We start from the raw sequence: 25,753 nt of genomic DNA on the forward strand, positions 1-25,753 counted from the left end.
ATTCAATCCCTAATATGCCAGCCATGCTGGTGTCAGTCACACATCCATTCACTGTTCAGGGTTCTATCATACTGTGTTCCTTGTAATCTGATGTTGTACAGAAAAAAGAGGAAAAATCAGCTAGAAACAACACTGATTTATTTACAGCGAAGGAATTTTATTCTTATTTTGCTCTGAAGTAAAACAAAACTTAAATGAAAACTCTGGGTTTTGGTGACTGATTTTGTTATCACTTTGGCATTGCTATGGCCAGTACATAATATGGCTAGCATGGATGCAGTGAAATAATTGCTGTCTTCTAGTAGCATTTAATAAACACGTGATTCAAGAAATAATGGTTTTCCACGTTAAGGACATACTGCCTTACAACACCTTACTGCCATGAACACTGCCAGACGCTGCATGTTGATTTGACATCATTCTAGTTCCACTCAGTTACAAAAGAACAAATATAGGATTTCAAATCTACTATGCCTGATCCTTAGTGATATTTCATACAATGTACACCAAAGATTGCATCAAAACTAAATTCCTTATTGCATTCAAGTGCTAGCCTGATTTTTGGGGGTGAGCGTGTATGCTGTCCAGGGGAAGCAGATTTTATTTCTGCATTATTAGTAAATAACGTTAAGTATTTGACATGCAAAAACACATAGGATCAAAGCTGGTAAGTTTTGTTCTCACTGTTTATGGAAATTGTATTTACATTGCACTCCCTGCTCCTGCCATCCAAGCTTAGATAAGATAATGGTTTGAAGTGTTTGGCCCAGGAACACAATGCTACAGTGAATAGATGAGGCCTGATGCTGGCAGGATCCTTGAAATCCAGAATCCAAGGTCAGAGACATAGACTTAGCTGCTGATCACAGGCTGAGCAGTTTTCAGAGTAGCAGCCTTAGTCTGTATCCGCAAAAAGAACAGGAGTACTTGTGGCACCTTAGAGACTAACAAATTTATCTGAGCATAAGCTTTCGTGAGCTACAGCTCACTTCATCGGATGCGTACAGTGGAAAATACAGTGGGGAGATTTTATATACACAGAGAACATGAAACAATGGGTGTTACCATACAAACTGTAACAAGAGTGATCAGGAAAGGTGAGCTATTACCTGCAGGACAGCAGGGATGGGAAGGAACCTTTTGTAGTGATAATCAAGGTGGGCCATTTCCAGTAGTTGACAAGAACAGTAGGGGGGAAACAGACTCCAAGGAGAGACTGCTGAATTGGAATTAATTTGCAAACTGGATACAATTAATTTAGGCTTGAATAAAGACTAGGAGTGGATGTGTCATTACACAAAGTAAAACTATTTCCCCTGTTTATTCCCCCCCCCCCCCCCCCACTGTTCTTATCAACTGCTGGAAATGGCCCACCTTGATTATCACTACAAAAGGTTTCTCCCCACCCCCGCTGTCCTGCAGGTAATAGCTCACCTTTCCTGATCACTCTTGTTACAGTCTGTATGGTAACACCCATTGTTTATGTTCTCTGTATATATAAAATCTCCCCACTGTATTTTCCACTGAATGCATCCGATGAAGTGAGCTGTAGCTCACAAAAGCTTATGCTCAGATAAATTTGTTAGGCTGAGCAGTGAAGATGGTGCAGCTGATTGCTGGCCTGGGGCTATGCTGCCTTGTTTGAGAAGTACATCATGACCCAGGTTTCAGAGTGGGGCAATTGGAATCATGTTTGGCTAAGGGCAGGAATGGGAACAGGGACACAGATGTAAGGCGCTGGTGTCAGAGCTGGGCAGGGGGCACTAAGGAAGGAAACTAGAATCATGCTTGCTGGAAGTTCACCCCAATAAACATTGAATTGTTTGCACCTTTGGACTTCGGGTATTGTTGCTCTCTGTTCATGCGAGAAGGACCAGGGAAGTAAGTAGGGGATAAGGGAAAGAATTCATCTTGGGTATAGGGATGCACAGAGTCTGCCTAAAGTTTTGTTGGAGCTGAGCCTTTTAACCATAATCTCCTCAACCCCAGGGGCTGACTTTTACAAATGGCATTCACTAAAAAACCCAAAGATCATTAATAGCAGCAGCCTCCCGAGCCATGTGATCTCTGGAAGGTAATGGATCCTAGCTCTGCATCAGGCAGACTTCTACAGGGGAAGGTCAGCCAGCTACAGTTCTCCTCAGAAAGGTCACTTGCACAGTAGTGGGGTGTGACATTTCCCTTATTGCGCAACATCCTAGCCCTCTTCTCTCTCCCCACCACAATCATTGTCAGCTGGTATAAATCCACCTCAGGGGATTCTAGGGACTTTCTTGTATGGCAAAGATATGGGGGAAAGGAGAGACTTGAAGGGCTCTCGGGAAGTCTCTCTGGCTGGGTTTGCATTAATGAAACAGTGGCTGGGAATCTGGAGGCATCTCTTGATTGCCATAGAGTGTTGTGGCTTGGGAAAGGAACCGTACCACAGATCAGAAGTGAATATAGGGCACTCTGCATTCTCTTCTTTTTTGAAGTTATTAGAGCTCATAATCCCTTCTTAGCTCTACCTGTTTGAGCTCCAGTCAGCCAAGTACTAAGTATTATTTATTTATCTTTATTAATTTGGAGCCATGGGATCCTTTGTTTTCTTCCAATTCCCAATGTTCAGTCAGTTGAATGAGAACCTACTTCCCTGTTAGCATGTCAAGTCCCAGTATATGTTCACTGGAGTCTCCTGAAGTCATTCCCAGGAGCCAGGAGGGTGGATGGTCTGGAAAAGGGATAGTGTGGAATCAGTTAATAGTGGGGCATTCCACTGTCACATAGCATGCTGATTCTTTGCCCTCTGAATACAAGGAATACCTACAGCTGCAGAGCTTGGAGGCCCTTGGTGTTTCTGTGGCTCAGCAACCCCAGAAGCAAATTTCTGCCAGATTGTGGGCCCTCACAGTCTTGCTGACAACCATTTGAATGAACCGCTGATAACAAGGGAACATTCTGTAGTGCTGCATTTCTTATCTCGAAACTTGTTCTGTTTACATCGGACAGACTTTGTTTTCTGAAACTGTCAACTGAGTAAAAAAATGGCAGCTCCTCTGTTCATCCTCATTTCTCCTGTTTGAAATGGTGTTGTGTGCTGCTATTGTGAACATTTCACCACCACCTTTGTCCTGGGTTATCACCACTCTCTCCAAAGTTGGGTTCATATTGCATGTTGCAGTCTCTTGGTCACTGCATCCGCACAGCTGAATGAAACACCTCCGGAACTAGAATTATAAAATAAAGGAGATTAACTTTTTTTTAAACCTTACCATGAAGCTTAAAATATCTCTGTGAGGCTGTTTGTGTTTTGCATGAAAACATTTGGAAATCCTTGCGTGAATCAACATTTCAGGATTGGGAATGTGTGGAAATAGCTGTCGGAACCATAAAATGTTTAGATTTGCAGCTGACATAACAAATAAAGTCATGAGTGCCAGTAAATGTATCAGCTGCTCTTTCATTATCTCACCTAGATACAACTTCCATTTCAAGTCCTTTTTTCTTTATTATAATAATACTCTGCATTCTGATTTTTAATACCACGAACCACTACTGTTCATCCCACAAACCATTCCTTTCCACTGAGTTTCTTATTACTGTGTCTATCAGCAAAGCAGTCAGGTTTCTTCCCCTTGTCAGCCCTCCTTCAGCTCCATGCAGCCAATCCTCCCCACCCCACCCCCCCGAAAAATGTATGCTATCTCACGCACACCAACGTTTTCCCCTCCTCCACAAACACACACATACATTTCCCCTTCTCACAAATTCTGCAAACACACCCTAACATTGCTCCTCCATGTACACACCTCACAACATCCACCAATGTTACAATGCCCAGAAAATGACAAAAATTGAATGGGAGAGTCTTGCAAACTGAACTTTCATTAAGGAACCAGAATAATTTGGAAGGCTTTTTTTTCCATTCTTCTCCAACCCTAACTTCTACAACTACTATTACTAATTACTGTTATTTTATTTAATATTTATATTGCAGCAAAGCTTAGAGACCAGCCACCTCAAGGTCCTTGCCCTATAATATACAGTAGATGGATATAAATATTGGGTTATTTTTATTCGGAAAGATGTGTAATGTAAGTGGAGCAATATTTATCTAAATGAATTAACATGTAGGTAGATAATTAATTATTGAAACAATGCCTTCACTCAGGAATGAGTCAAACAAAATATCAAAAGAGTATTGAAGGCATACAGTACCTGTTTGTTCATAAAGACATAAATAATCGGATTATAAACTGTAGCTGTTTTGGAAAAGAAAGCTGGAATTGCGGCCAGACGAGGCTCCAGCTCAATGGAAGGCCATGCGGTGACAAGAATGGAAAAGGCTGCATATGGAGACCAGCAGAATAGAAATGCAAGGATCATAATAATAACCATTCGAGCGACTTGTCTTTCAGGTTTCCTTGTAGTCCCCAATCTGCCTTGAGTATCTGACACCTTTAAAGAAAAACATATAAGGTTCCAGAAAATTTGGTAGAAAATAATATTGATGAATTATATAGTCAGTTGCTTGACCACACTTTGGTTTGTTATTTTGTTATGAAATATACTCAACAGAGGAAATAATCCGTGTCAGTCAGGTTTATTAATATAGTACAGGAAAAAGGATCTACACGATAGCAGTCTCAGAAGATCAGTCCCATGCAGTGATGTTACATTCCCCTTATGCACAAGATGTGCTCCCTGAAGTTACATCCCCAAAGCCATCTTTTTATACCCTACCTGTTTACCAGTAAAAGGTACCATATACATCACCTGAAACTAGATTCAATTAAACAGCTTTTTACCTTGTTTGTTTCTGGTACCATGGGGGTACGCCTTTATCTTTTGGTCTGAACCCCTGCATTCAGGTCATGATGTACCCTTATCTTTGTTCTGAGCACATGCATTCCAGGTACCAAGGGGCCTCAAGACATCTCATAGGTTTGTGTGAGTAACTCCTTTCCTGTTGCCATGAGGAAATAATCATATGTCCTGATACTGACAGTTTTCCTATCTACTCAAGCCAAGGCTTGCTTCAGCTCATGCAAGTTGTTATGGGATACTTAGCCTAAGTGAACAGGATTATAACAAAGATACAGGCCAATTTGGGCTAAATAACTGCTTTAATAATGTGTAGACTTAAATGCTTGGACTATATATGGTGGGTAGTATTATCAGTATAATATATATGTATGCAAGCTAGCATATATTAGTTAACTATAAGAAACAAAGACACGGATCTGTAAATCTAGTAAGAAAACTAGCTGCTTTTTTGAAGACAACCTGTAAGGTTGCTGTGACTAGATCATAGCATGTGAGGTTCACTGAGGACTTATGTGAATTACAAGTGGTATCATTATTAAAGTTTGGGGGTTTTAAAGGACAATATCTTTGATTACAAAGGAGTAGCACTAATTCTTTATTTTACAATCTCACAGCCAAATTCTTCCTGCCTTACTCAGACACAATCCCAGTGAAATACTTAATCCTATTGACTTTAGTCATGTGCAAAGTGCACAAGATTTGGCCCTCTATTCAGAATTCAGGGGGCCGGGGTGTGGATAGGGAGCAGGGGAGAGGTCCTGGGGGGGCAGTTAGGGGCGGGGGTCCTGGGAGGGCGGGGTCAGGGCACAAGAAGCGGGGACGGGTTGGGGGTTCTGTCAGGGGACAGGGAACAGGGAGGGTTGGATCGTGGGTGGGGTCCCAGGGTGGGGGTTGGATGGGCCGGGGGGGCAGTCAGGGGTCAGGAAGTGAGAGGCGGCAGATAGGGAGTGGGGGCCAGGCTGTTTGAGGAGGCACAGTCTTCCCTACCCAGCCCTCCATACCATTTTGCAACCCCGTTGTTTGCCCACCCCTGTCTTAAAGCTATGATCTCGTCTACAAAATCATCTTCTTTGTCTATCAGTCCAACCAAGCACCTCTCCTTATGAGTTCCTTCACCAGCTTCGTCAATTTCAGACTTCTTTTTCCTTGATTTTATGATCCTGATCCTGCCTATAGGTCTAAACACAGAAGTTGTGCCAGTTTCACTCAAGGTCTGATGTTAAACTGAATTAGTTAAACCAGTGCAACTTTGCACATGGGCACTTAAACCAGTTTAAGCCTGACTTGCACCCTGTTTAGCTTGCACCTGGAAAAAAAAGAGATCATGGTGAGTCAAATAACAGATATGCAGCACCTGATTATGGTGCTAATTGTTCAGAGTGCTTTGGAGACAGATAGAAGTGTGATAGTAATGTTAACAGGAATTATCCTTATTGTAGTTGTACATGTGCCTACCTAGTCACCAGGAGTGATCATTAGAGCACAAGGAGCAGAGATGCCAGAAGTGTATATCAGACACTCTGCTGCTGCATGCCCTTCACCACCAGAGAGTAGGGAAGAAGCACTGTGAATTGAGCACAGCAGGATTAGGACCGCATATGTGGTAACTGGTCTTCCTGCAAAGAGCACTTGGAAAGCTTAGAGGTATTTATTTGACATAGGATGTTGAGGGATATTCTCATGCTGGGCAACCTGAGGAAAGGGAAATGATAGCACGTGACAAAGTAGATTCAGCTGAAGGGTTACAATCCTACATTTTCCACTGTTCCTGCGGCATTTTAGGGGCAGAGTTTTAAAAGTATTTAGGCTCCAAAAGGTGCAGATGGCACCTAATGGCATTTTTAAAAGCACCTAGGCACCTAACTCCCAATGGGGAATGCTTTCAATTTTGCACTATATGTTTTTCCACCTGATTTGATTGCATTTGCTCTTGATTTAGCAGGGATGATTTTGTTTTGTTTTGCTTATAAAATCTAGTATGAAAAGAGATTGGTTTATTGCTGTTACCCCTTTCATTGGAATGCATACCTGAAACTGATTGCTTGATTACAATAATATATTTTCCTTTTTTAAAAAAGAGGCTCTGAGGCATTATGATTTTGCATAAGATTCCAAATTATTTAGTCCTAAAGTTGACTAACTCAGTAGTGAATTTGGAACCCCAGAGTTAGCAGGAATAGAGGCATTCTATGATATGTTTGAAATGATGGCTGTTTGCAGTCAAGCATAGAAACAAAGAGTGAGGTGAGTTAAAACTATAGCAATTAAGAATACTTAATAGTAATGATGATACATAAATAATTATTTGAGATGTATGTTGTGCTAGTAGGAGCCCCAGTCATGGACCAGTGTTAAGAACTGTACAACACAGAACAAAAAGACAGGCCCTGCCCCGAAGAGCCCATGACATTTATATGGTGCTTTTCATATGTACCTATGTAACACTGACAGACAACGGTCATTGTCAGCAGGGATAAAATCTGGGACCTCTGGAACTTAACGCAAGAGCCTCTACTGTATGAACTAAAAGACACATGTCTCTTAGCCAAGGCTATAGCGGGCTCATCAATCTCTGGCTGGTCTGGGTGCCACTAAAGGGGGACAGAGTGCAACACCCAGCAGCATGGGTTACACATACCTAGGAATCACTTCACCCATATCTGAAATACAGTCACCTCTGAAGAAGAACACTAGAGTATTTTAACCAATAGTATCGGTTTAGGAAAGGTGGTGAAGGAGAGTAATATACACATTTGAAACAGATGATTAAAGGATTAAGTTATTTAAATTCCTGCACCGCTTCCCAAACAAGTCGGATTTCTAGAAGGAATTAGGAATTCCAGTTCTCAGTTCCTATTTTTACTCGTTTCTGTTTATTTTGGTTATTTTAATGCCTTATAACTTCCTAGAGAAATCAATTTTTATGGTTTTATTTGAACTGTGACAGCCTGCATCTGAGCAAATATCATTTGGGTAATTAGAAAGATGTAGCGCTTTTACAAATAATCATAAAAGCGATCATTTATTGTTTGCATTGTGTGCTGTAAGCTGTGTGTAACCACACCTATACACCCATACACTGAGCTTCTGTATTGTTATTATACATTACCAAGAAGTGAACTACAGAGAGTAAGAACTGGATGTAATAAGGGGTGAAATCAGCAGAGTGCCTAGTGAGGAACCTTGCCTCTTTCTATTTGCTAGTTGTTTTCAGTAGTTTATTTCTTTAAAAAGCAGATTCTAAAACAGTTACAATCAATGTTGTTTTATCAGCTATTTTTAGTTTTAAACTGAAAACCTAAATCCCTAAATGAAATAGTCATATATTGTCATATATTTACTGAAGGAGTTTGTTTTCTATTCAGATCGGATCTGTAAGGCCAAATTAAATAAGGTTAAGTAGTCAAGCCTTCAGAGAAGATTTTGTTTTGGGAGATGTACTGATTTTTTTCTCTGTAGAGATGCGGGCGGGACTTGTTTTGTTTGTTTTTCAAGGATTGAGTCTTCCTCTGAAAGATGAACTGTATGTTCAGAATGGAAAGTCTAGCTGCATTACGAGAACTGTATTTGTTAAATGTACTGACTAACCAGACAGAGAATGGAGTTCAGCACAAAACCAAAAGAAAATGAACCTCTAACATGTTTTATAGGCTCCACAAAGGTCTACCAGCTGTCCACACACAGTTAAGATGTCTCAGCTGCATACAAGCCAGCCCACAGGAGCTCAAAGATATTTGGCATTTTTCTTACGCTGTACTCAGCAGTTTTCAAAGTCTCCTTTTAATTATTTCCTAATATACAAAATAGAGAGGGACTCATCCCAAAACCTCAGTTCCAAGCACTGCTAAATTTTGGGAAGGATCCAACCATCCTCCAAACTTTGCAAGCAAGGCTCATCTCCAGTACCAAAAATTGTTCGCCTGATTCCAAGGCAGAGCTAATACATTATGACTATGGTGTCTACGAGGACAAGACAAACACTTTGGGGATATTTGCAAATGCATTTCCGAAGTCCTTCTTTGAATCATGACGGGTTTGAGTTCAGCAGATAGGTATCGCATAGTGTGTCATGTGACAGCATCATCAGGTGATGCCAACCAAGAGAAGTCTGTACTTCCTGGAGCATAGGTGGTCATGCTTACACTGCAGAACAAGCTGTGTGGGGAAGAAGCCAATAAAAAAGAGCCCTGAGCTCTGGGAACCTACCCCTAAGGTGCAGGTTGGAGAAGCCAGTCCTATTTTTTCATGTGGTGATTCTTGCAAGGGAGAATAGGAGCAGAGGGCAAATACAGTATGTTTAACTGGCTGTGTAATGGTCTGGTGATGCTTGTGACACAATGTGCAAGGCACACACACTCTCTCCATGCAGTGGCAGTCCTTTCACAAACCAACTCCATCAACAACTCTGACAGTGACCCTAAATCACATCTCCCTTCATGTCCATTCTTCTCTTCCTTTCTCCATCCCATTTCCCTGTTACACTCCCCAACATTTCTGTGAACTGAAAAAAAGGAATGGGTAGAAAGGGACAGAGAAAGCAGATGCAGGAAAACGTGGAGAGGTGGATGCTCAGAGAAATGGGGTGAGAGAGAGGTAGAGAAAACAGATGAACAAGTGCTAGGAGCGAGAACAGGAGGAAGGGTGAATCCTGTAGCCCACAGATAAGAGGAGCAGTATTAGCTATAAAGGGAAGAGGAGAGCCAAAGCCTGCTCTCTCAGTATTCCACTGCTGTCTCTCAAATACTTGTATAACCCACTCTCTATATGTGTGGTGTTTTTCCTTATATGGCATAGCCCACCCAGATGAAAATATCATACTCTCCATCTATTAATTATTCCTGTAACTCAAGTGGGTGAGCTTGGTGCTAAGTTGCTGACAGTTGTGGGTTCAAATGATGATGATGTATGTGTGGAGGTGAAAAATTTATACACGTCTGTGTAATAGTTAGTCCAAGGAGTGACTTGCGGGATGTATTTAGAAGTGAATTTGGATATTGTGTTAACGTTGGTTTCATGATTGTATGTTTAGTGTTTTTGTTTTGGTTAGTGGGAGCTGTCCTTTTAAGAACCGTGTGGCAGATTCAGAATGTATTCAAGACTGTCAAGGGCTTGGCTACACCTGGAGTTACTTCTGATCAAGAGTGAACTCTCTTAAGAACAAGAGTACCTTGTTGCTGTTTAGTTTGGTTAAGCTACACATGTGTGGAAGATCTTGCCTGTGTTCCCAGAAAGCAGAAGATCCTGCCTGTAAACTCCATAAAATGTCAGAACTTGATTTCAAATGAACTTATCCTTCCAGAAAGTCAGCCCCATTCTTGAATGTGTAACTTCAGTGCTTAAGGGGTGCCTGAGGGTATTGCTAATGAGCTCCAGAGCCTTTCACTTGTAGGTCACCCATTTGTATCTTGCTTAGCTCAACAGGGATTAGATCTTGTTCCGATCTAAGGGAAGCTGGATGACCCCTGTATGCGATACGTTTAGCGAATCCCAATTCCAGCTCCCACACCACTAACTCACCCCTACATTTTGCACTAGGTTGTAAATTCTTCATGACTTTCCCTTACTCTGTGTTTGTACAGCAAGTCGCACAGTGTGGCCCCAAACTCAGTTGGGGACTGCAGTGAGAGCTCCAACTGGGGGGAGGGGGCAAAATCACCTCTCTGATTCTAAATTTGTGAAAGTTGGCAACACTGGGTTATCCCACACACATTAAAGGGCAGGCACAGGGAAGTTCAGAAAACAGAAGAAGGATTGAAAACATGATTCAAATTTTTTTTTTAATCTTTTGATTTTGGGGCCAATCTCATGATTTTTTGAACTTTTGGGATGTATTGCAATATATAAATAGAGGCCTGGATTCTGGGCCATGCTCCAGCTGTTGTGTACTGTTCTACTGGCACACACTGATGATAAACCCAGCAGATCCAGTTCTCAGAGGTTCTCACCTAAGTAAGTTTTTCAGATGGCATAGAACTGCCTTCGATGGCATGATTGAGGTGTTCCTCTGCAATCCCTAGCTGCCGGAATGTCCCCTTTGAGCTCTTGGCAGCTGTCACAGATGAGAGCAGGCTGAAGGCCAAAGGGTACTCTAACCTGGGCCAGCAAACTAGCTCAGTGCAGTGTCTCCAGGACTCGGAAAATACAAAAGAGATGCCTTTTTGCCCCATTCTCCCTTCAGCTATGCAAAGTGTTTCTCAGCCACAGATGAGCATATGATGCAAAGTATCTAAACAGAGATGCAGTCTTGACAGGAGCTATAAACTCTGTTTCCACACACGCACTCCTTCCCATTAATCCTAATGGAGCTGTTGTGGGTTACTCCACACTGTGTGCCCGTGTGTAAATGACAGCTAGGATGTATTTTTCTGGTACTGTGTTTGGATAGTATTTTGACTCTGCTCCATCTCTACTTGTCTCACATTAGCCTGTCCCTTCTAATTCTGGCTTGTCACAGATGACAATGTATTCCTCCTAAACCCAGGACCAATTAATTGATAAGGAGCGCTGAAGTGATGCTTTATATGACAAATGAAGGAATGAAGCATAAGGTCTTTATCTCTGTTGTAAATCACTAATTAAAAACTTTCCTTAAATTGTTCAGTCCTTTAGTAACTTTCAAACTGGTTTTTTAAACCTTCTGTTGGATCCGTAGAGACATAAATATTGAGAGATGGGAGTTCTGCGGTGAGTGGCTCTGTTTGGAAAGAAACTGATGAGACCCCAGAGCAGCATGTTTCCAAACAGAGATGGCCCCAGACAAAATCACTAGCTGCAAACACCTGCATTTAGGAATATTCAGGACCCCAATTTTGAGGCTTGCGTCCCTCTCTACTGTATTGAATAGCTGTATTTAATACAATCTAATGGCAATTACAGAGCTCCGTACGCAAGAAACCAGTATCAACATACTGTTGTGCAGAGGCCTGTACTTTACCCTGTCAAAAGTAATGAAACCCCAACTCAGTCCCATATATAAAAGTGTTGGCAAAAGTTGTGGACAAAGATTAGTACAAACTGAATGGCTTCACTAAAAGAACTATGCTAAGGGGTCTTGAACGCTCCTAGTAAAGTCACAGATTTGGACATTGCTTGTTTGAAGATAATTCCTGAACCCCGGAATCCACCATGACGCTGTTGGGTCTTCGTTGTCCTGATAGTGAAAGATTTCCTGACTAAACCAAGCCAGAGAGAGGGAACATCACTAGTTTCGGCTAAATCCTGAACAGCACCTGTAATGTGAGTCTTAGGTTCCTGTTATCATCCCTTCGTTAATAAGTCATTTTCCTTTTCCATCTTATATCCTCTTTTCCTTTTCTCTTTTTGGCTTCTGGAGTCTACAGGAAAACCCCTTTTCTATGGAGAAAGGCCTGTCTGAGTGACCATCTCCCGCGGAAGAGCAGCTGATCAAAGCTGCTGCATGTGCTGAAGGAAACCCGTCTTTCTCTCCACATTTTAATTTTCTTTTCTGGATGTCAAAAAAAAAAAATTCTCTTGGTCCTGCAATCAGCTTTGACTACACCAAGGAAGGCAGCCCCATTGGTGCAGCCGCACAAAAAAACTGTTTGGGGAACCACGAGTAATGGATTTTGGAAATAGAGATTCATCACCTTTATCAACAATGTTTAGAGACTTTGGGTTGTTCTGAAGTCAACACAGGCATAAATGCTTTGTGGGTTCCACTACATTGCAATTTACTTCTCTCTTTTGCTGAAGGGGTCCAGTTCCACATCAGAGTGTCTGTGCACAGTAGAAGCACAAGTTCTTCTGCAGTTAACACCCAAGTTTGAGAACGCTTTTTGTTTTAAGACCTACGTGAATCTTTGTGCAGCTATTTCAGCTAGCCTCCCCTGGATATTTACAGGATGAAGTCCTGGCCCCACTGAAGTCAATGGAAAAACTCCCATTGACTTCAATAGAGCTAGGATTTCACCCACAACATGTAGTTTCCTATCCAGCTTATCCCAGTAGACAATTAGAACTTGTCTTTGGGATGAAAGCTCAGATACTCATTTCCTTAACTTTTCTCTTCTGTCTTATTTTACACACCGGACCTGTTTTGACATGCAGAATAAATAAAAGCAGACATTTAAATATTCAAACACTAAATAAAAAATCCCAGTACAATGTAGCCTGCTTTCGTTAAATCTTAGATGAAGGATTATGATGGTGCTGCATTATTAATGAAACAAAGGTGGTAATACTCTCTTCCTAGGTGGAAAACATAGTGAGTAGCTTATTAACACACTTTAAGCAAATTTGTGAGCATTCCTTTTTTGTACGTGTACTATTTTGAGAAAGTTGGCATAGTTTTTAAGTCACAGACAAAAACATTTTTTAAGCCTATTATCCTTTTCAGGTCCCAGTGTCCCTGGAGAACCTTCTGGATTCAGTTTATTGCCTTCCATGATATGTGCCGCACAGTATTCTGTAATTTACAGTTTCTACGAGCTCATGTAAATATCTTGTGTCAGAGTGTTAAGTAGTGCTGTTTTTAAGCATTACTGTCATATTCCACAACACAGCTCTTAACATTTCCAAAACCTGGAAATTTTGAGTAGATACTGACTTACTCTGGTTTAAATCTGAAGAAACTCCACTGATTTGAAGTAAAACTGTAAATAAACTTTATTGGCTTGTTCCGTTTCTTTGTTTGTTTTCACAGTATAGCATGTTCTTTCACTCCTCTGATATTTAACTTACAGGATGTACTGATAAATGAGTCAAACGTCAGACTTTTGAAGAGTGATTGCTAATCTGTATGAATTTCTCTGTGGAAGAATGGGTATTTAACAAGCCATGATAAATCTGCTGACTATACACTCTGTCTGGAAATTCGATCTGCTCACAGTTTGGTGGTCTTGGACAGTGCTTATGTGCTGAAAATTCCAAACAACTGTGTAATTATGCCTTTTTGTTTGTTTACTTTGTAGTGTTTGTACCTACCTTTCTTAGTTTCCTCATCAATTTTCCATAGGATACCAAAATCACAAGTAATGGCAGTATGAAACAGGTGGTGAAGAATGTAATAATGTAGGTATGATCATTATAGGCTCCTGAATACCTGTATAAAACACAAAATGTATTATAATTTTAATATTACATTATTACTTCTTCAGTTTGTTTTGTGGAGAGGAAAAGAATCCTTTCATGTTCTCCAGTGATATCAGGAGTGCTTTGTGTGTGTGTCTTTACTTGATTAGAAAGCAAACCTTATATGTTGTGCTGTAAGAAGGCTGATGCTTTCAGAGATCAGTATAGTCTAACAACAAGACACTGAGTATCAGTATCTCTCACATACAGATATATTTTATAAACAGAATTTAATTATAAAACATTTTGTGACCCTTTGAAATGCAGGGATGTACAGAAATGTAACATTTTATTATAGGTGGCTCAAGCCACATACCTCTTGGATATTCTGGTCTAATTTTCAAAGGGTACACATTACATATAATGCTCTTTTGCTGGTACATAAACATTTCTATGAATATTGTGGGCAAATACCTCTCTGCATACACAAATGAGGGCTTGCGCACATATTGGAGTTTGTGTGAGCACAAATGAGGTGCACATAAATGGGCACACAATCTATTGTGTGTACTTTCAGACTCTAAGGTTATGGCTACACTTGCAGATGTAGAGCGCTTTGAGTTAAACCAGCCTTCACAGAGCGCAGTAAGGAAAGCGCTGCAGTCTGTCCACACTGACCACTTCAAGTGCACTGGTGTGGCTGCATTTGTGGCACCTGCAGTGGCATTGGGAGTGGTGCCTTATGGGCAGCTATCCCAGCATGCAATTGACTGCAATGTGCTTTTCAAATGGGGGGGTGGTGAGTGGGGTGGAGTGTGACAGGGAGTGTGTTGTGTGTATGTGGTGGGAGAGAGAGTGGGTTTTTGGGGGGCTTAAAGCATGTCCGCATGCTGTCTTGTAAGTTCAGACAGCAGCAGACCTCCCCCTCCTCTCCACCTCTCTCCCTCACACAGCATTCCACAGTAATGGCTTGCTTTGTCTCGGAGATGGTTGTCAGAAACGGAGCTTTCAAAGGGCATATCCACATTTCAAAGGGTGAGTTCAAAACAATAAGAAGAGTAGCTACTTGACTTAAGGGGATTATGGGACATTTCCACAGGCTGATCAGGGCGCAGTAATGCAACACCTCGCTCACACTGACGTCCTGGCATTTCTGCCACTACGCAGCAAGCGTTAATCTTCTCGCCGAGGTAGAGTACCAGCAGCGCTGTAGCTGCAGAGTCAGAGCGCTCTACATGCCTTGCCAGTGTGGATGTGGAGTGAGCTAGGGTGCCTGGGGCTGCTTTATTGCGCTGTAACTCGCAAGTGTAGCCAAGCCCCAAGTTAGCGTAGCCTCTGGTTTTGTTTTCTCACTGATGTTCTATGGGAGTTACCTTACCAGTTGGGCTCACAGGTAGTTCCAATCTTGCTGGTGGTGTAGCTGCTCCAGCCCATGGTAGGAGGGATGGTCCAGATAAAGGAAAAGATCCAGACGAAGATAATGCCCAGGGCTGCATGCTTCCCCCTCAGGCGCATATTTCCCAGTGGGCGACAGATCACAATGTACCTCTCAAAAGCCAGCAGAGCAAGAGACCAGAGACCAACGATTCCTGTAATGAAAATGTGCATCTTGGTCAAAAAGAGGACATTACAATACCATTTTAGTAGCAGATCAAAAAGCAAACTCCATCCTACATCACAAGCCCTTGCTATTAGTTCAAGCAGAGGTTGGATGTGTAAAAGAATTACCCCATATTTGAGTTTCATTTTGAGTGTGCAAAAGCTCTTAGACTGGACTACAGCTTTGGCCTGCTGTACACGGATTTAGAAACGCAACTCAAAGGGTGGATTGTTTTAATTGCATCGGATTTCTCCTCTTGTTCCTTGTGTGCCACAGAAAGATTTTTCTTATCAGAATGCAAGGGAAGCCATGTGTGGCTTGTAAGAATAATTGGGTAAGATCTATCTTAAAAAGCTGACTTTTCAAAAGTCTGAAACAGATTTAGCCCATTTGTAACTCAAACTGTCATGCAACTCTGTCTTACACTCAGCTGTCTGCCGCCTCAAGGAACCATTCTGCTACCCATGGGTCGTAGATACTCCTTTCCCCCCAGATGTGTACGTCATGCACCAAGGAGCCAGAGTAGTGAGGGTAGGAGCTGTCATGGGAGACCTAGACCATGCAGAGCTTCCCCCCAGGCTTGCCAGTTAAACCAGTCTTGGTGGGGCTGAGGGTCTTGTAGTGACCTTGGGATTCATTAAGTCACAAACCAGTGAATGAGAAAGGAATGAAACCTTTATTAACAAAACTAGAGAGTGTCTGTGATGAACTGCTGTACAGTGCTGCACTGTGTTCTCAGGCCAGCTGCTTCCAGGGCACATCTCAGAATTCCTATTTCATAATACTGTCCCTCATGAGGGAGCTTCTCTAAATTATAGTTGCACAAACTTATTTCTACATCTTCCCTCCTAAAAGAAAATTAGCTCTTATTTCTTGTATATAGAAGAACTATCTAATAACTCATACATTAAATTTGACCCAACTAATATGTTTCCATAAACTATAATCCATGTACAAAATGTATCAACTATCTAGAGAGGAAGGGTTACCTGCATATCACTCTGACATGACTCTTTACCACTCACTTTCCTCAAATACCCTGTGACATTACCCAGGGTACAATCTGGAATGCTGAACAGCTGTGTCCCCTTAAGTGTCCAACCTGGAGTGCTTTTTACACTGCTTTGCTGTGAGAACAAACCACTCCTGGTCCTGCTCACACACAGCCTCTAGCATGCAAAATCACTCCCAGCTAAATTAAATGAATGCTCTGACCAGCCACTCATGAATTACATGTAGAGCAACACCAGCAAACTCCCAGTCCCAGACTTGTCCCCAGAAATGTGCATCCTGTTCTGCCCAGCTCTCTCCTTCTGGACAATACAAGATCATAGAATGTCTGTCATTTCATTAATGGAACATGATATGGGCCAGATTTGTTATCGCAAGTGGAGGTTCCCGAACACTTCAATCCCAACACACACTGGTTTAGGTTAAACAATAAAAGAAGTTTATTAACTACAGAAAGAAGGATTTTAAGGGACTACATGTAATGAGATATAAAATCAGAATTGGTTACAAAGAAATTAAAAGATAATATGCAAACTAGTACCTAATTTAGTAAACTAAATAAATTCAAAGCAAAGGTTTTAATCTCACCATATGCATACAGCAGTTTGTATTGGATGAAAAGCATCCCAGCCAGGACCCCTTTCCCCAAACGATGTTTCCTTTGTCTTTCAAGCATTGTAGCTGCTGTGAGTAGAGATGGTGGAGAGATGTAATTGTGTTGTGAGTGTCCTCCATTCTTATACCATTCTCTGCTCTTTGAGGATTATCTACAGCTGGGGTTCACGTGACAGGCAGTCAGTTTACAAGGAAGATCCCAGCCAGGACTTAAATTCTCAGAGACTATTTCTCGGAGCTCCACACGTCTTCTCTGATTTGGGGCTCTGGGTTTCCGCTCTGGGAGGGGGGGTTTCTTGGGGCTTTAGCTGCGGGGAGCTGTGGCTCAGGTCTTCAGCCCTGTGGGGGGAGGGGGCACCAAGGCTCAGAGCATCAGCCCCGTGGGAGGCACCGGGGCTGCTGCGGGTTTGAAAATATTTACCGAAGCTCTGCTGAATTTAAGCCCTGCTCCCAGCTGTTCCATTGTCAATATGTAAAGTTCTCACTGACACCCTTCTTCCTGCTACAGAATGGCTGCTTAACTAGGTAATAGTCTATAATAGTTTATCTGATTATGCTGATATTTGATGGGGCACTAGTGTGTCTTTGTCTCTGAAAAACTAGTTTGGGCCTGCTTGTCTTAAACTTGGAGCCTATTATAACAAAGTTATAAAATAGAATCTTATAACTTTACATACAATGTTGCCACATATATTTTACCAAGAAAATAATGTTCAGCAGATTATGAGTTTTCAAATGAAACCTCACAAGGCATACCTTGTACAAAATTTATCATAGTTTTATAAAAAGGGTAATGATAATGGTACAGACTGTCATAACCCCTTCTCCAGCCAGGTTAGCAAGTCTCTATGAGCCTTTCAGGATGTTTGATCTCACTCTCTAATCATCTCAGTATCAGCCTTTCATTAGTGTCTGAGTTCTCTTGTTGCTTTCCAGTTTGTCCTTTGTCCTTTGATGATAAACCATCAGTCAGTTAGTAAATGCCAGAATCCACATTCACTGTTTTGGAAACTTCTGCAATGAATCTTAGATCCTTTTGATTAGTCCAAAATGTGACCCCTTAGTCTGTGTGGACTATGTAAGACCTGGGATGCAGCAGTTCTTTAATGGTATCCCTTTGGCTCCAAATATTAGAGATGTAATTCCTCAGGCACTCTCTACTACCTAGGTTAAGAGATGGGAGATCATGGGCTTTTTTCTAAAAATATTTCTGCTTCCGCTTCTGATTTTCTTTCATCTTCCATGTTTCTTTCATCTTCCATCTTCATTGTCAGGAGATTTCAGCAAGTTACCAGAGATTGGTAAATTAGATCTGATCCTTCCCATTAACAGCTGAGCAGAAGAAGAGCTATTCAAATGCCCCCACTATCAAAAGTCTTTTTTCATAAGGTTCTTTACTGTCCATATAGATCTTTGCACAAGTCCATTTCATTGGGGGTAATTTGAACTTGATGTTTTGTGATGAAAATCCCAATTTGTGGCAAATTGACTAAAATCTGCTCTGGAAAATTGCAGTCCATTATTTCTAAAGACTTCATCTGGAATGACGTGTCTTGAAAATATTCCCTTCATGCTGGCTATCACTGACTTACTACTAGTAGTGTACTGGGTACAGAGAATAATAATCTGTGACTATTAAATAATTCTTTCATTTGCTTGGTAAATAAGTCAGTGCCTACTTTCTCATAAGGTCCTTGTGGCACTGTGCAAGGCATGGCTTTTAGTTCAATCACAAAAAGCAGTTTCCTACTGCATTAGTAATCTCGTGCTTGATCCACAGTCAACACCTCTCATCGGTGTTCCCTCTAAGCTGCGCACTGGGGTGGCCTCCCAGGAATGTTTGAAGTGCCGTGCAGTTGATTAACAGAGCCAGGTGCCCCTCCCCCTGCTGCTTCACATTGCTCCTGCCCTCTGCCTTGGAGCCCCTGCTGCTCCTGGGACCCTCCTGCTGGCTGTGCAGAGTGGAAGAGAGGGGGGCTGATGTCAGGGTGTTCCCCTACACCCGCCCCTGTACCGCAGCAGGGGAGACAGAACAGCCTCACCCAGGACTCCAAGCCAGAGAGGGTCTGAGGTCTGAACACTGGGCAGTGAGTGAGTGCCTTTACCTTAAAGAGACAACGCACAGTCTCTCACAGACTTCCCCAGCATACACAATCTCTGACTGTCTGTCTCTCTCCTCTCTCTCTTACACACACACACACACACACTGTGTGTGTCTCTGTCTATACACAGAGAGAGAGAGAGTCTGTGTGTATCTCTGTCTATATATACACACACACACACAGAGTCTGGTAGTTCCTGCAATGCACATATATTCTCTGTAATTTTATTCTTTCAAAGTGTGTTATTTTAGTTTTTTGACTGGTCTATGCATTTCATCATTTTTATTTCTCTCTTGCACTTAAATTTAGTTCTTTGAGTAGTGAGTTCTAAAATGCCTAACCTGTCCTGGCTGGAGTAATTATCCCTATGGTAACTTTTTTAAAATATATATTATATCTAGATCTTTTGTTTCTGTTGGTGGCGCACATGCACACTTTTCCTCGGTGCACATAACTAAATTTATTCCATACCTAGATGGAAAAATTAGAGGGAACATTGCCTCTCATGCCCATTGGTTGCACTTCTCAATTCCTAAATGACTATTGTGGATCTTCTGTAGCATTTCTTTCTGAAAATTTATTGGTATTGCAACCTTGCAGTCCTTGAAAATCACTCAGTCTATCACAGTAAGTTCATATCTGCAGTTCCAATAGTTAGATCCCTGTGCAGATACAAATTTATACCCGCGGACACGGATATCTGTGGATATAAATCGGTATCCGCAGCACTGTATGGCTCTCCCAGGAACTGCAGGGGTGAAAGGAGCAGAACATGGGGCCACTGATCCCAGGAGCCAGCGCCCCATGCCAGCAGTTTTTCCGGTGTGGCTGTACCCCTTCCCCGTCCCTTCCCTGCTGCTGTCTGCGTCTCCTGTCTGCTTGCACACACTAATGTGACCAGGGACAACTGCTGGTGAGCCTGGTGCCCGCCCCAGTGAGCGGGGCTGGGGTCAGTACAGCCACGCTGGAGGAGCTGCCAGTGCAGAGCAATGGCTCCTGGGAGTGGTGGCCCCATGTTCTGCTCCCTTCACCGCTGTGATTCCCGGGAGAGCTCTGCAGTTCCGCAGATATTAATTTATATCTGTGGATATCTGCATCTGTGAGTATAAATTTGTATCCGCGCAGGGCTCTACCAATAGTCTCTTATACTTGGACAGCAACTGCATATTTCTTCAAGCCACCCTTTAATTATCACATTAAGGATCTCCAATGATTCATCTTTCATCGCTTCCCCTCTGATTTGTTGCAGGTTTTTGTTAGCTACAGGAATTGACTTTACAATCAGATCTACACAGGCTTGCATCTCTATCGCTCGGGTCTTCTCTGGCTTCAGAGTGAGAGTCACCACTCAGGAAAGTGCATCATAGTAAACATGAATTTGCTGGGTGTTTAGGTCACAACCAAATCATACTCTTGCTGCTTTATCATCATTCTTTGACTACTTAAGATACAGTAATTTAGCAGTTTGCCAAATAATGCTATGAGAGGCTTCCTGTCTGTTTCAACATCCACTGTCTGGCCATAAATATATTGCTTGAAGCTCTCACGGGCAAACAATATTCCTAAAAGCTTGTTCTCAATCTGGGCATATGTGGTTTCCACATCAATCAGTGACTTGGATGTGTACGCCGCTGGTTGCCAACAATCATCGTGTTTCTGTAAAATCACTGCACCTAATCCAGACTATGAAGCATCTGCTGAAATTTTAATAGGCCTGCTTGGTGCATAGAACTTCAGCACTGGCTCTTGTATGAGTTGTTGTTTCAAACCTTCTCTATGATTCCTCCTGTTCTGCACCCCAGTACCATTCATTTTTATTTTCTAGAAGTTTCTTCAAAGCTGCTACTTTTCTAGATATGAATTTTCCAAGATAATTAACATTCCCAGAAACCACTGGACATCTTTCTTTGACTGGGGACATGGCATTATTTCAGTGGCTGAAACCTTCCTCTTGTCAGGTTTTACACCTTTGTTGGAAATAGTATCTCCAACAAAAGTCAGTTCTGGAACCCCTGAAACATGTCTCTCCCTATTTAGTTTCAAGTTTGCAACTCTAGCTGCATCCAAGACTTCCTGAAATAACACTCTTCGTTAGTTGAACCCCAGATTATGATATCATCCATTGACGTGTTGAGACCATTCATATGTTCATATATCATAGGCATGGTTTTGTGGTACACTTCTGGTGCTGAAGCTATGCTGAGAGTAGGCATAAGAATCTGTATCTTCCAAATGAGATATGAAATATGCATAACGTTGAGCTTTCTTCCATTAATTGTTCCTGCCAAAATTCTGAGGAGGAATCCAATTTACTGAAATACTGTGCATTCGCAAATTGAGCAATAATCTCCTGTGTGGCTGGCAGTTTGATATGTTCTCCTTTTATAGCTTTGTTGTGGTCTCTCAGATCTAAGCCTATGTGTAGCTGGCTGTTGTTTTTCTCCACAGTGAGTAGGAAGCTCACCCATTCTGTTGGTGCCTCAATTTTTTGTATTATGTGCATAGCTTCCATTCTTATGAGTTCCGCCTTAAATTTATCACAGAGTTGAAATGGCACCTTTCTACATGGATGGATAACTGGAGGGATCAGCTTGTTTATCTGGATTGTATGGTCACCCTGCAAGCAACCAATCCTTGAAACAAATCATGATATTCCCAAATGAGTATCTCATAGCCAGGTTCAATATGATCTTGTAATGAGAGCACCTATTTTACCAGATTGAGTTTTTCACAGGCAGCCAGACCTAAAATTGGTGTCACCTGCTTTGGTACTACAAGGAACGGGAGCCTGTATGTGGTGCTTTTATATTTGATGTGAGCGATGCTCCTCCACTTCACTGGTATATTTGTTCCAGAATAACCAATTATATTTATATTTGTTGGTCTATTTTCATTCCCTCATAATCTTGTTCAGACAGACTATTAACCTGAGCTCCCTTGTCCAGTATGAGTGGAATAATTGCTTCATTCACTTTCATTGACAGCATCCAGTCCATCTCATCAGTTTTGCTTGATCCAGGCACGTCTATGTGAAACTCCCCAACCATGTTTTCAGCTACATGCACTTGACTTTTCTGGGATTTGCAGCATTTTGCAAAATGGTTATTTTTTTCACACTTATGCCAGAGTTTCCCAAAGGCAAAACAATGTTTGGGGTCTTTCTGAGATCCAAATCTTCCACATAACCACCTGTACCCAGTCTCCCTGCTAGCAGTGCTTTTCATAGCTGGTAGTTCCACTTTTTAATTTGACCCTTTCTGGCTATATTCTTTTGTACTTAGTACATGGATAACCCCTTCTGATGAATTCAGCTCTTTGGTTTGTGCTTTCACAATTTCTGCCCCCTGAATATCTGGAGGGCTTTTTTTCAAGTTAAATCTCCTTCACAGAGCAGTCTCTCTCTTAACACATTGTCTTTAGTGCCACAAATGATTCTGTCTCTAAGCAGTGACTCTGTGAACTCACCAAAGACACAGGTTTTACTGAGTTTACTTAATTGTGTGACACATTGCTCTATGGTGTCATCAGGTTTTTGCATGCAGGTAAAAAATTTCTCTTTAAATGTCTCATTCCTTTCTGGAATGCAATGTTCCACAAGTTTAGTCAACATTTTACTTAATTTCAGGCTTTTACCTTCTTTAAAGTTGTTATAAATATTCGGTGCTTCTTCCATAACAACATGCAAAAAGATTGATTTCCCCTTTCCTCTGCTTTCATTTCAAACACAGGAGTTAACCTCAGAATTACTGCAGTTTCTTTCTCATTCAGCAGTTCTGACACCATGTAATGATCTTGGGGTTCATTAAACAATAAAGCAGTGAATGAGAAAGGTATACAACTTCTATTTTAAAAAACTAGAGTGTCTGTAGTGAACTGCTGTACACAGCTACACTGTGTCCTCAAATCTCTTTCCAGGACACATCTCAAAATTCCTATATGCATAATACTGTCTCTTAAGACTGAGCCTCTCTAAATTGTAATCTTGCACAAATACAACTCTACAGGTCTGGCCCTGTACATTCACAGCAATCTTTCCCAAAAGCTTTTGACTCCCCGCACACTGCCAATTACATTTGCTGAACTCTATGCCCAAAGATGTATGGATTTTTTTTTTTAAGTTGTAATGCAGGCATAGTACTCCGATATCTCCTCATCTGAGCTCAAGACCTGGAGCCAACAACTCCTGAGTTAGTTACATTTGCTCTGCCATGACATTCCTTGTCCCATTATCCCATCTGTGATAATACCTCATAGGGAGGTATGTGGAAAGGTTTAATTAGTCAATTTTTGTAAAGCACTTTGAGGAAGAAGAAAAAAATTACAGAATTGCTAAATAATAGTACTAATTACCTATTTAGGGTTTGTACATGATCTTGTGTGGTTTGGACTTACTCTATTTGGCAAAATAGAATCATAGAATATCAGGTTTGGAAGGGACCTCAGGAGGTCATCTAGTCCAACCCCCTGCTCAAAGTAGGACCAATCCCCAACTAAATATGGTTGCTAGAAACAAATACAATCCCCTGACTATATAATTTTCACACTTTGAGGTACTTAATATTTCAGAATAATCCAAGAAAGTTGGCAGGTTCAGCTCTTCCCAGTCTCTCTTATGCTATCTGGCAACTTCTAGAATGGACGAGCTGTCAGTGGAGGACAAGGGACCTTCCTTATGGGTTACTCACTGCGGGCTGCTCTCATACATCAGTATGGATGGTTACGGCTACACACCAATATTTCTGACTTCACTCTCTAGCACTGTCCTTGAGTATGAGAGCTGACCTGGTTAGGAGATTACCACTGCTATGTGACTTCAGAAAAATGATACCCAGCTATAAAACAGCAAAAAGAGAAAAAGCCAGTTAGAATGCAGGCATTGATTTATTTTTTGTATGGGATGCCTCATTTTAATTTCCTATCTGGGCTGAAGACCTGGGAGGTGAAGGGGTGTAGGGAGAAAGGCTATAACTTGCTAGGTTTACTATTCTTTTTCAGTTTTTAATATACTTCTTATATTTAGTAAAGTAACACAACAAGAAAGGAACATGAAAAATGACTGATTTGAAATAGATCATGTCGAAATTAGTTTCTGATCTTTGTTTATAACACTGCATAGTATGTCAGAGATTACTATTGCAGCAATATCACAATCCTGCCCAAACTATAGGAAGATCCTCATAAAATAAGAGGAGTTTTACTATCAAAACATTTTTTCATACTTTGTGAACAGCAGGTGCGTGCTTGCTCTCACTCTCTCTCACACATACACACCATGAAAATTGTTAAATATTGTTGTTAAAATATTTTACTACCATTGTTTTACAGAAAAATATAACCGAACATATGTTAAAGATAAAGACATTCAATGAGCAACATGAACTCAGCAAGCCACAGCAGCTACAGAACATAATTTATTGGAAAGAGCCAGTGAAATTATTTGCATGTAAAGTCAGTGACTTTATAAAGTTGCAGTGTACACAACCACTTTGATGTTCCTGTTTGATTCTAAACCTACACAACACAGACCTCAGCCTGAGGGAAACTTCTTTTCTTAAGGCTTCATATTAAGACAAATGAATATGAAAATATAAACAAAGTTAAGCTTACCAAAGAATGTGATGGCAAATCCCTCCAGTACACAAGCCCAATGTCCCATATAAAAATAGCCTTTTATATTGGTAAAAAAACTGATCGTGCCACCAATCAATGAGACCAGAAAATCAGCTATAGCCAGGTTTACTATGACATAATTGACAGGTTGCCTCAACTGTTTGAACTTAAAAGTCACCAGTATGACAGCAAAATTCTCAGAGAGCGACAGAGATGTCACCAAGAACATTAATGCAGCTAGAAGCTGGAAGTTCCAGGGCTGGATGATTTCCAGGGGGTGGTGGAAGGGATCCCAAGGTGTGGAGCTTGCAGTGGAATCAGAGAGCAGAGACTCATTTTCAGGTGCTCTGAACACATCCATTTCTTTCTCTCCCTCGCCAGAGAAGGGAAGGATCTCAGGTAGTATTTGACTGTATAAGGGGTAGATATTCAGGTTAAAAGGAGGAATTTGCCATCCCCAACAGTCGTTTAAACAAAAGCTCCATGAATCTTCCTTTCCAAATGAAGTCTAGGAAGTAAAAGTTTTGGCTAGAGGAAAGTTCAGTGCTGTGCATGGGAAGTGGGAACAAGTCCAAGCAGGGAGATCTCTGACAAGTAATATAGTCTTCCTCTCATGGCAGCTGTTACTGTAACCACGTCTGCAATAAAGCCCGACTACAGGAGCAGCAGGATTTCTCCTTCTGACACAGCCAACAGCAACACAGAAACACACCTCTGATCACCCCTGTTCTGTGGGGGAAGATGAGGCTGTGGCTGGAATCCCTGTCTGCCAAACAGCCTTGTAAAAATGAAACAATCCCTTTGTTACTGAGGGAGGGGTGGTCTTCCTCATGTCTCTCTCTGCTGGAAGCACAACAGAGTGGAGCCTCCTTTCTTACTTCCCTCTGCTTGAGAGAGGGAAGACCTGACAACATTAGGTGGAATGCCAGAGCAGGCGTAAAATGTGGCAACGATACTGCAGTGTAAAATTGTCCAAATC

General features: G+C 41.6%; 1 protein-coding gene across 1 annotated transcript; it reads right to left on the reverse strand.

Moving 5' to 3' along the window:
- Nucleotides 1–1,616: 1,616 nt before the first annotated feature.
- On the reverse strand, nucleotides 1,617–25,455 carry LOC125639818 (vertebrate ancient opsin-like). The gene is made up of 5 exons (XM_048857539.2): nucleotides 24,772–25,455; nucleotides 15,215–15,425; nucleotides 13,750–13,867; nucleotides 4,198–4,437; nucleotides 1,617–3,206 (listed from the first exon to the last, which is right to left on the reverse strand). The coding sequence occupies exons 1-5, from the start codon at nucleotides 25,133–25,135 to the stop codon at nucleotides 2,976–2,978; spliced, it is 1,164 nt and encodes a 387-aa protein (XP_048713496.1). The 5' UTR covers nucleotides 25,136–25,455; the 3' UTR covers nucleotides 1,617–2,975.
- Between the last annotated feature and the right edge of the window lie 298 nt (nucleotides 25,456–25,753).

Source organism: Caretta caretta, chromosome 7 (assembly GCF_965140235.1).
Source record: "Caretta caretta isolate rCarCar2 chromosome 7, rCarCar1.hap1, whole genome shotgun sequence".
Taxonomy (NCBI): Eukaryota; Metazoa; Chordata; order Testudines; family Cheloniidae; genus Caretta; species Caretta caretta.

What these genes read in the sequence shown, in the direction of transcription:
- LOC125639818 (XM_048857539.2), bottom strand. Translation starts at nt 25,135, where the DNA reads ATGGATGTGTTCAGAGCACCTGAAAATGAGTCTCTGCTCTCTGATTCC. An exon ending in ACTACCTGTGAGCCCAACTG is followed by an intron (nt 13,868 to 15,214) that starts GTAAGGTAACTC and finishes TGTTTTATACAG; the next exon opens with GTATTCAGGAGCCTATAATG. An exon ending in TGATGAGGAAACTAAGAAAG is followed by an intron (nt 4,438 to 13,749) that starts GTAGGTACAAAC and finishes TTTTCTTTAAAG; the next exon opens with GTGTCAGATACTCAAGGCAG.